General features: G+C 35.9%; 1 protein-coding gene across 1 annotated transcript; it reads left to right on the top strand.

Moving 5' to 3' along the window:
- The first annotated feature begins 5776 nt into the window (after nucleotides 1–5776).
- LOC149224441 (calmodulin-like protein 3) lies at nucleotides 5777–6510 on the top strand. Its single transcript, XM_089383563.1, has one exon. It carries the CDS (start codon nucleotides 5885–5887, stop codon nucleotides 6380–6382), a length of 498 nt encoding a protein of 165 aa, XP_089239689.1. The 5' UTR covers nucleotides 5777–5884; the 3' UTR covers nucleotides 6383–6510.
- Nucleotides 6511–12269: the final 5759 nt, after the last annotated feature.

Genomic DNA, 12269 nt, shown 5'->3' with positions numbered 1-12269 from the left:
TATTTTTTTTAATGAAAAAAAACAGATAAACAGATTTAATTTGTTCTCTGCATACCAATAATGGCAGCCAAACCAATCTCGGCTAGCTTTCCATTACCTACAACCCATCTCAGATAAGTTTACTCATGAACGAGGGGATTACTTTCATCAAACTCCTTTAAGACATAGATGCCTCCTTTTCAACAGGTGCACTTGCTCGAATCCAGGATATCAGAGAATATTGCTTCATGTATTTTCTCTTTACATGCCAAATACCCTCCACGCTCACTGCCTTCCACATATTTTTTATCAACAGAGCCCAATTGAATATGTCCAACTCAATAATTCCCCACCCGCCTGCAGACACCTATCTGGAAAGAACTTCAAATTTTTATGAGATTTTCTTATCCCCTGTACCCTCCCAAAGGAAGTTAGCCATGATAGATTTGATCTATCAAATGGAAGTCGCCTACAATCTGCATCCAATATATCGAAATGCCTTAAGCACCAATCTACCACCCAAAGATAGCAATCTGTTACACCAGGTTGCCATTTTTTATCAGATTTCAGCTCCAGCCATTTCCAGTCACTTATGCCGTTGCCATCCTTTTTTCAAATTTCATCTCCAGCCATTTCCAGTCACTTAAGGCGTATCTGTTTGGTTGGATGAAAAAACCCAGATATCAAAAACCATCGCTCAAAGATAGGGATAAAACCCCAAAAAGGTTCGCTATGTCCATTACCAATGTCGACTCTGATCCAATGTATATACTGCAAACTTACCAGAATTCATGACCATGCCATAAGCTTCTCAAATTCATCCATAATGTGAAAATAGCCTGCCATTCTAAATATGTAATGTACCGAGTAACAACCTCATCACTCTCACCACTTTGCTCAAATTAATGGAAAACTTATGTAATAATTAAATGTATTATTTCATTCTTATATATTTTTCTCTTGGATTTTGCAACTTCAGAAAGATGTTTAAAGTGTAATTCGTTGTAATGAATTTACCCTTTAGCTTGGCCAGCATCCTCTCCCATGATCTAATTCTGTCTTTTTTCTTGGTCTGTTTATCCAATTTCAAATTTTACCACCACATATATGCATTCCCTTTTATAGCTTGGCGTGTGTATGCTTCACTCTTTTGGGTTTCTAATTAGTTTAAATTAAATAATTTCTCCATCTTCCTCACTCACCTAATGACTTTTTCTAGGTTTATGCTCCTTAAGTAGGTAGTGATTTCTATCTTTGATCTAACTCTCATTATATTAAAGACTTTATAACTCTCTCCTCTAGAGTTTCAATTATTTCAACTGCTTGTAGACATTCAAGGCACTAGCCATGATCACTCACATTATGAATATTTGTTGTAGATCCTCCTCTTTGAGTTACTTTCTAGGCATCCATCCTCATCAACATGGCCCTCAACATCTTGGTAATCTGATTTGCAATTCCTTTATATTATTCTTGAGCCTGTGATGGTATTTCTATCCTTCTTTTGTCTACTATTTTTTTCTTTACTAGTACAATTTCTCTTCTCATAACTCTACCCAACAATTTCCTTTTGTTAGAACTATTTTCTTTCCATAAGAATTCTACCCAACAAGCTTTCGTTGTTGAGATCATTCTTCTCTCTTGCATGCATAAATCAAGACACACTTCAATAGGTCGATGCAACACACCATGGTCACAAATCTAATTTCTAAAAGCACACAAAAATTGAAATGGAAGGACGCAACATGCAAATAAAGCAAACAAACAATGGGTGGCTTAACAAAGCAATAATTAAAAATTCAAAGCGTTTACAAACAATGCACAAAGTGCACTTAAGAAAATATAATCTTTGGGCCAAATTATCTCTTCGAGATTTTAAAACTACACACCAATCTAACTCTCAGTTGGGTTTACAAAAGATGTCTCAATCGGGTTTACAAAAGAAAAAGGAAATTATAGCACCTACTCATTCAATGCTTGGTTTTCTTCTCAAGCTCTCTAGTTTCTTCTTCCTTCCTTTCCCAAAAACAAAATGTGATTCCCAACAATTCCTTTATGATTGCCTATAAATCCCTTTCACCATAAATATTCTAAGCTATCAACCAACGAAAATTTAAGATTTAATTAAATAATCATGTGATTGCTTAATATTTTCTTCCTTAAATCTCTTTATCGCTCACCCATCTCACTAATAATTTAATTCATGTGTTACATATATTATTATATAATATATATTATTTTATAAAGGCTTGATGGCAAGGCCTCACCTCCAAACTCCTTCCATTCCCACATCTCCACAATGGTATAATCCAACAGCCCATGTCATCAAATTAATGCAAAGAAAGATCAATGATACATGAACTCCCAAAGTTTTAAACCTTAGTTAAAACTTGAGAATGCATTAGTTGTTGATATGAAAAAGGAATGAATAGCCACACATCCTCCCCTTCATCTATCTTTGATAGATGAGTATGACCAATGGAAAATGTTTCCATATCAATTCACATCATTAGTGGCTACTAATACTTTAGATTCTCCTCTACTAATAGATTGTATTTGCAACTTCTTGGAAGAATTTTACTTAGTGGACATCTTAGCATTGCAATCCTTTTTGGTGCACTTCTTATTGTAACGGTGGTTGTGACCCCCTCCTTCCATGTACACTCTCCTAATTCAATGAAATTTTAATATTCTTTGTGCATTGTAGTTACCCTAATGTAACCAAGACTTCCCTGCTTTGGTTTCCTTTAATTTCAATATGGATTTTATACCTTAATCCACTTTCCCAATCCACGAACCAATGGAACCCATTTTTTTTAATAAAGTGAAACCCATATTTTTGGTATGCAATTCAAGTTGTCTAATCAAATCGCTAGTTTATGAAGGAATAATAAGATGTAACCCTTAAATTGTGCTTACCAAGGTCTCCTTCGCCATTGTTTGAGCATTTTGTGTTGGAGGCCTCTGTCTTTTGTCAATCCTTATTATAATTTTTTTTTGGAGCTTCTCTAACTTTTATTCATATATTTCCATTTCTTGCATCAATTTTCCCATGGCTTGCATACACTTTTCCTCTTCCTATATTAAACCTTCAAAAATCGGATTACCAAAACTTTAAAACTTGGGTAGTGGAATCCCCACAATCTTCCAAACATCACTAACAAAATATTTTTGAATGATGAGCTCAGTTACATTGAACCTGTTTGAGCAACCTCTCACTATTCACATTGAGCTCCTAAGTTTTTAGATTGAACTCCTGGACCTTCCCCTTCTCCTTTTTCTTTGTCTGCCCCATCATCATAATCAATTTACAATATTAACATACACAAAATACAACATATATGGCTTGTTGTTTATGGCTCTAATAAAGAAATATGCTCAATGACTAATGAAAAATGATGTGAGCCAAAAAAACCATTGTAGAGTGGTGTGCAAACTCAAATTCCATGAGGAGAGAACCATTCTATGGTAACACCAATCCATCCACCCGAGCAGAGACAAGAACGAATTATGAAAGGTTTAACTCTTATTAAAAATGCTTGCTATTAATTATAATTTTTTGAAATGTTTTATAGTTTTGTTGTTGAATAATGTTTTTTTCTTTGAGCTATGCCCTTACATACTTTAAGGTATTCCTTAGTAGATGATAGATGTGGAGTTAGTATGGATCTATATTGGTTGTAGTTTCTTATCAAACAAAAATTGAGTTTTATAATATTTATATTTACGCAATTCTTCAATAGTATGCATTCATCATGTCTTTACCTTTAATGATATGTATTTATATGTCGTAATTTATTATATTAACATTTTTTAATATATTGCTGGGCATTTTATTTGTGTATTGTGTTATTATTCTAATCATATTCATTTTTATTATTTTGCTTTTTATTATGTTTCTCATATTCGAAGTTATTTATTATCAATATGTAATATAATTTAAACTTACCTCTAGCATACTATTATTGATACCTTCACTAAATCATTTTCTAAACGAATTTGAACCTATAGCTTCTTAGGAGGGAACATGTGTTCTTAACCATGAAACCAACTCAAGTTATATATAAAGTTTATATTGAAAAATATATATAATTCTACTTGTGTGAGAGAGAGTGAATCAAAAAATTGTATTTATGGCCAACATTCTAAAGTTCTTTTAATCAATACTATTTTGAAAAGATGATGGTTATTAATGTCCACTAGGACCACATTTGGATTATCAAATTTTAAGAAGGATATAGATTACTTGGAATTATTTAGAGTTTTATTTTCATCTTCAACCCTCTTAGTGTCATAATGGTGACAAACTCTCTCATCCGAAAGTATTTTGGCAATTGATTAACACTCAATTTCACTATGGAGCTCATGATATTTTTTTCTTATTTTAATAATTTTTATTTCATTATTTACACTAGGGAAGACATAGAGACATATTTTATCTTCTAGATTAGAGTGGATATCCTCTTTATAGTATCTTAGTTTCTTTTTCTCCCTCTAATTCGTTATAATACCATAATTTTCCTCAAATTTTGATGCAATGATATTATTAATATTATTCATATTCTAAAAAATGGTCTCTTCTCTTATTCCTTGATTATTTATCCAAGACTAGGTATCCCTATGTCATCTCCATTTAAGTGAAAGTTGGATTTGGTTAGAGTTTAGAGTAATTTTAGGAAGTCTCTTATCTTCCATGCCATTTAACTTGTTCTTATGCATTAGGTACTTAGGCATAGCCATGCTCTACTTCTATGAGGAGGATGGCGTAGGGTGTGTTTTTTTTAATTTTGAGATTATAGACTATAAAATTATTTTGGATTTTCTTTATTTTTGTACGACTCTCTAGATATGTTGCATCTCCATCATGTCCATATAAATTAATAGGAATATTGGTAGTCTCAAAGATGAGTTTTTTGTAATCTCATATTCAAATATTTTTATTTACAATTGTTTTCAAGCCCATAGTAAGCTTTCCAATCCCCATTTATCATTTTCCCAATATTATAAATCCAGTTGTATGAAGATACTTCCTCCAAGTTGTAAATAAAGATTCTATATGAACCAAACTGTTAGCTCCTTAATACTTCCCTTATTTTAACACACATAAAGATGTTTTATTTCCCTTATTTTAACATGTATAAAGATGTTTTATGAAACCAACTTGAATGGAACAAGCAATCTTCTAATATGAAGTCAAAGACACTATTATCATTAAGAATGTCATATAACTCTATGTTGAGCAAAATCTTTCAATCTACTCTATAGAAAATGAGGCAACAAGATATTTGTCACTCTATATATATGATAACTGAGAGTTGACATGAAATGTTTTAGTTAAGTGAACATTAAAATATTTTAGTTATTATTAACACTGAAATATTTTATTTATGGTTGGTATTGAAATAACTTTTTTTTTTCCTCTAAAATTGAAATAGGTGAAGCGTCCATTCTTATGTGGAGTTGCTACGTTTGGAATCCATCCGTTTTTTTATTTACTCTCTTGGGCTCCACCAGCGACCGGATCCTGCAGAGCCGCTGACTTGTGCGTGACTTCCATTGCTATGTTTCCCAGAATCTTCTTTCGTCTCACTGTCTCCATTCCACACGGTTGGTAAACCATTAGAGCCCAACATCTGTTCCTCCGACGGCGCGCGATCCGTCCAGAAGCTTCGTCATAATTTCCAGGAGGTTCTTCATAATTTCATTTCCCCAGTTTCCCTAACGCCGTCAATGGTCACTAGAAGCATAATGAGATTGTTATTGCTCCCAAGTTACCTCGAAGGAGAGCCCAGGGGCCGATATCGCCTATGAAATAATGATCAGTTTTCTCCTATATATTGGGAAATCTGGCATTGCATTTTTCATTACTTCTCGCAATACCTGCTCCGGATAATTTACAGCATTAATGGCGCTTTCTATTGATATCGACGAAATTCGCAGACTGTGTGAAACGATCGATGAAAATTGCGACGGCAGGCTAACTGTAACTGAGATGTATCGCTCCCTGAGTCGGATCGGAATCGATATTTCAGAAGAAGACTTAAAATGTGTGGCTGCACAAATGTCTCAGAGCGAAGCGGGTAGCTTAACATTTGATGAATTTGTTGGGCTCTGTCAGTTTCTTCTGGACGATACGAGATCAGAAGATGAATTGGGCAATGGCGATGGGTGTGAGGATTTGATGGAGGCTTTCAAGGTCTATGATATCAATAAGGACGGCTTCATATCCTCCACTGAGCTTCAACGGGTGCTCCGTAATCTGGGATTCATGGAGGGGGCAAATCTAGAAAACTGCCAGAAGATGATATGTACATATGATTCGGATTCCAACGGGCTCTTGGATTTTCTTGAATTCAAGAACATGATGACATGTAAGATCCCTATTGATCCTCAGAGGTCTTAGAGTCTTCGACTCCATATTTTGAACCAGGGTTGACTCCACGCTGTGCTCATCTGAATTAGGAAATGTTTCTTCTAATTGATATAAAGTATTTATATCATAATTAATAATTTTTTTTCTCAAATGTTCAAGTAATATCTTTATGTCATAATAAATAATTTTGAAATGCTCAAGTAGACATGATATGAGTGATTTTATTTATTTACTTTTATTTAATTTTTTATTAAAAAAAAATATAAAAATAACTAATACTAGCAATTGTCTCAAAAGGTACAAAGAAAGGCCGATAGGATTATTAAATTAGAATTGTTGAATTTCTCTAACTTGACAAGGCTTCATCTTCATAATTGTATGCCACGGTTGAATTGTGGCATGGTTTCATCTTCATCTCTCATAAGTTTTGCTTCCAGTTCTTCAAGATGTATAGTTCCATCTTCCAAATTATCGTCCTCTGCGTGGTTGTCCCAAATTTTATATGTTGGATCCTCATAAACCCAATCACAATAATGACTCAACAACCTCAAGTTGTAGTGCACATAAAACAAGCTTTCTGCCCGGTTTTCATTAAGTCTATTTCTTCTCACATTATGTATGAAGTCGTAGGTGCTCTAATACCTCTCTGTAGAAGAAGTATTTACAACCTGTGAGAGAACTTTTTTTGCCAATTTTGGCAAAAGTCTCTTGCCGCCATATGCTTCCCACCATGTGAGAGCATCAAATCTATCTCTATCTTCCATTGCATGCAAAGAACCAAACAAACCAATGCAACTAAAGTATCTGCCTAATTCAAAATGCAGATTAGCACATTCCTCCCTGTCAGGTATCAACTTGTCTAATGCTTGCAAATATCATGTAGATACCTCTTGATTTGTATGGGGTTTGACCCTAACCCCACCCCAGGTGCAAGTTGGCCCAACCAAGATGGAGAGTAGTATTTTGGCGTAAGGATATACGCCAAGGCATGTAGTGGAACATTAAGTTTATTCCACCGTGTACACACACAATTGTGAATTAGTGTATACAAGTTGGGATCATCTTTCTAAACAATATCTTTTATTTGCCCCAACATGGTATCCATCTGCTCATACACCTCCCCAATCACTGGTTATTACTTGTCTCACACATGCCCAAAACTGACCATCAAGAGCGGTCTACGCGCTCCCGAGGAACTCCCAAGTCGCTCTTGCTCAGATCGTGAATTGGGAGCGGGGGCATGAGGAGGAAGGGGGGGCGCTCCCCTGCAACCCTGGTTTAGTGAATGACATACATATTGATAGAATGTGAATGATCTAAAGTAGGATCTAATTGGTTGGAGACATAAGAAAACAAAGAAATTGGCAGGAAATCTATGGTTTTAGGCGATGAAGAAGAGGAAAAAAAATTAGGGCAAGAACTTGCATTGAGATTGGTGGCACTGAAAACCCCTTTAAACATGGAAAATATTGTGATTAGTTAGGTCTAGGTTTGATTGTGCCCCAAGGAGGTCAAGGGTTTGATTCTTGTAAGGGAAGTTTGGGGATGCATAAAGAGAAGAGTGGTGATTATGGAGAAATAGGCTTTGTGAAGCAAAATGAACTTGATACCAAAGTGGAACAAGTGCAAAGGTTTGTAGATTCCATTCAAGATTCCACTAAGCCTGAGAGCAGTACGGTTTCATGTAAAAATTTGGAGCATACTGAGCAGATTCAAGGTGACAACATCATTAACAATTGAACATCTTTGATAGAAAACCACGACCCATAACCATATTATAGACCCAAACCCACCTTCCTATTCTCCTTCAAGCTTGCTAGTTTAAATCCATAGGGGTGTGGCCTGGTGGTGGCTGAGGGAATTTACCACCATGATGACCCAGGTTCAAATCTTGCTAGGTGTGACCACCTATTAAAGTTTGCACTATAGCAATGAAAACAGATTGCGTTTATATGGTTGTTGTATATGGTTTGTTCACGAGGCACATGAGAAACAATTTCATAGTCTTTTTCTAAACAAAGTGTTTCACCAAAAAAAAAAAAATTCCTCTGTCTAAGCAAAAGGCACTTCCAAAAAGAGGATAATTGTTTTTTATCACAACAGAATTCTTTGCATGAACACCAGATTCAAGGAAATGACTTCACTCACATAGAGAAAATGTCTGAAATTTGACATCAAATTTACTAGCACTTTGGCTTTCATAGATTGACATCTCGAGTCCTGACAACAAATTAAATGTCCATAGGAAAAGCATCCATTATCTAAACAATAGGACTTTATTGATACATGATTCATAAACCTTAATATTTAAATCAAATTTCAAGAGGATTTTTCAAAATTGAAAAGTACATTTTTTTTGTCTGTATTACTGAAATCAAGAAAAGGAGCAACTATAAGTAGGGAAGCAATTCTATAAATTGTAATGCACCAGAAACTGCCAGTGTCATAAAAGGAACTTTTCATAATTATATAGTCATCCATATCCACAAATTAAAACAGATAAAATGCATTTGTACCTAGGAAAAGAATAATAAATATATCCCAAAAAACCCAAAAGTATTCGGAAATAAAATTGTTTCACAAGGACTTTCATACCAAAAACAGAAAAGAACAGATTCAAAGAACAAGAAGAATTGGATTCATTTACAACTGCAGTTCATTTGATGAATATTCTGCTTGAGTATTAAACATACGATTTTTTCATACAAAAAGCAAGTAATAATGGAATTCAAACCCTATGGCATAGATCCATAGCAACTCATACAATAATATCATCCAATCTCTTATCTCTTTTTCACTGTGAAGCAACGATATGAATTTTAAAAGGCTAACAAAAACAAAACTAAACTGCTATTGAACTCACAGAAAACCAGTGGTCCAGACTCCAAAGCCTTGATGAGTTATAGACTATAGTCCTCAAATGAAACCTAGCCAAGTAACTGCTTTACGCAGATCTCTTATGGAAACCTACCCTAGATACGCCGCTGTTGATCTGTTGATCTCACAGAAAAAAAGTGCTGCAAAGGCTGACAAACACAAACTATAGTCCTTAAGGTGGAAACTTAGCCCAACAGGTGTCTTATTTTTCATTGCAAGGAAGCCACAGAAAGGATGAGTTGCAACATCAGAGTCAAAGTTAAATGTATTAAAATGTTACCTCTAGGAGAGGATTGAATTCCAAATACATAGTCATAGAACTAATTAGTTTTAGCTTTTATGCATTAGGAAGAAGAAAACCTCAAATTGCTGCAAAATTGCTAGATAGAAGTCCAATATCTTAACAACCAAGCAGTCATAGAAGTACCTTACAAGTACAACTCCCAAGTGGAAATACAAGCATATGCTTGATCGACTACATTTGCACAATTCCGAGAACCCCAAAAATTCCTATATATCAAATACAAAGCAGGACACTCGTGGTGCAACTGCTCTTATAAACATACATAGAGGTGAACATCCAGTTCATCTTCAAATCTCTTGGCTACCTTTAGTATAAATAAAACTAATACACCCATTTTCCATACATTTTAGCTGAAAGTAACTTTGATCCGCTCCTGACAGTTCACTTCATCGGCGACTAAGACCACGAAAGCAGATGGTACCATAATTCTTCCCATGTAACCATGAAACATCCCTTTTGAAAACAATGACCAGTGCAAAACCAGAATAAATACATACACAGAAAAGTATTACTTATTTCTTGGCCTTTCTTGTTCCCGCACTCTATTTTTCACTGTGATCGCTTTCATCCTCATAATTAACATCTTCATAATTATCATCATCAACTTCTTCTTCTTCGGAATCAACAAACCCAAGACGAGCCGCATCTTTTGCCCACTCTACAATATTCTCTACCTCAGATTCTGAGATTCTTTCTTCATCATCAACATGTTCTTCTCCCACATCGTTAAACCGACCCGAATAAGAAGAAATCCCTGAAACCCTACTCCTTTCAAGCTTAATGGAATCCTGAAGAGAAGCTAGTAGCTTCTGAACTTGTTCCTTTACAGAATCAATTTCATTTTGCTTCATAAAGCTTGTTTCTCCAGAATCACCGATTTTTTCTTTCTGGGTTCCTACTGTTGTCTCACGGGAATCGATCCCCTGACTTTCTTGTGGCTCAGCCAAACTCTGGGACTCACTAATTACGATATTTTTGGCACCTGAAGAAGATCTCAATGCCGCCAATCTCAACGCAAGTTCTTGCCCTAAAATTTTCTCCTCTTCTTCATCAATCAGAACCCTAGATTTCCTGCCACTTCCTTCATTTTCTCTAACGTGCCCAACCAAATCTGGATCCTTCTCTAGATCATTCCTTTTCCCTCTGTCATTATCTATGCCGTTTTCTAAATCACTACTTTCCTTCTTATCTCTAATTTGGAGTTTGTTGGACTTAGCAATTTGGGGTTTTGCAGGAGGAGGAGCTTTGAGCTTGGAATATGGATGGGCCAATTCATTGTCAAGTCCAGCGGAGTCGAAGCCTCCAACATCTGAATTCAATGGTGAATGTAAGGGTTTGTTTGATCTGTGGGAGTCGAGATTAAGTTGCAATGCACTTTCATCTTGGGACTGTGCAAGAAGTTGATTGACTTGTTCATCATTCTCTTCTCCTCTCAGCAACCTGCTCCAAATTGTGCTGCTGGAAGACCTTCTCTCCATTTTATTTTTGAAGTGTCAAGGTTGTGTGTCTTCTGGTTTCGAAACTACAACGTCTCTGTGCAGAAAATTAATAGGCTTCGTTTTGGTTGTTCACACAAATAAATCCTGTGAAAATAGAAATGCAGAGTCAGCCGAGAAATATTTATTCAACCATTGGGACAAAATTGCGGAAAAATGAATGTCGAAAGTTGTGTGCCACATGTCAATCAGAAAGTTCTTTCCCTAAAATTTTCTCCTCTTCTTCATCAATCAGAACCCTAGATTTCCCGCCAATTCCTTCGTTTTCTCTAACTTCCCCAACCAAATCTGGATCCTTCTCTAGATCATTCTTTTTCCCTCTGTCATTATCTATGCCATTTTCTAAATCACTACTTTCCTTCTTATCTCTAATTTGGAGTTTGTTGGACTTACCAATTTGGGGTTTTTCAGGAGGAGGAGCTTTGAGCTTGGAATATTGACGGGCCAATTCATTGTCAAGTCCAGCGGAGTCGAAGTCTCCAACATCTGAATTCAGTGGTGAATGTAAGGGTTTTGTTGATCTGTGGGAGTCGAGATTAAGTTGCAATGCATTTTCATCTTGGAACTGTGCGAGAAGTTGATTGACCTGTTCATCATTCTCTTCTCCTCTCAGCAACCTGCTCCAAATTGTGCTGTTGGAAGACCCTCCGTCCATTTTATTTTTGAAGTGTCAAGGTCGTGTGTCTTCTGGTTTCGAAACTGCAACGTCTCTGTGTAGAAAATTAATAGGCGAGGGAAGAGACATTGAGGATATACACGAAATGGGAGGGACGACCAGAGATGCAATGAACCTGGACCTCATTCCGTGCAGATACGTGATGTAAAATCTATGCACAAGGACTATAGCGAGATATCGAGTAGGAAACCATGCCAGATGTCAATAGGAGAATGAAAGTGTTGATGAAGAAGTTGATGCATAGGAAGGCCTATCAGCCTAAAAATCCCTGAAACCCTACTCCTTTCAAGCTTAATGGAATCTTGAATAGAAGCTAGCAGCTTCTGCACTTGTTCCTCTTCAGATTCAATTTCATTTTGCTTCATAAAGCCTGTTTCTCCAGAATCACTGATTTTTTCTTTCTGGGTTCCTACTGTTTTCTCACAGTAATCGATCCCAAGAATTTCCTGTGGCTCAGCCAAACTCTGGGACTCACTAATTACGATATTTTTGGCACCTGAAGAAGATCTCAATGCTACCAATCTCAACGCAAGTTCTTGCACTAAAATTTTCTCCTCTTCTTCA

Source organism: Pinus tabuliformis, chromosome Q, assembly GCF_031772625.1.
Source record: "Pinus tabuliformis cultivar Carrire ecotype Pingquan chromosome Q, CPIR1, whole genome shotgun sequence".
In the NCBI taxonomy this organism is placed as follows: domain Eukaryota; kingdom Viridiplantae; phylum Streptophyta; class Pinopsida; order Pinales; family Pinaceae; genus Pinus; species Pinus tabuliformis.
Note: the sequence above shows the minus strand (reverse complement) of the source record. Positions and strands in the feature narration are given on the sequence as shown.

Bases quoted from the DNA above. Each gene is read 5' to 3' on its own strand.
- LOC149224441 (XM_089383563.1), top strand. From the start codon at position 5,885: ATGGCGCTTTCTATTGATATCGACGAAATTCGCAGACTGTGTGAAACG.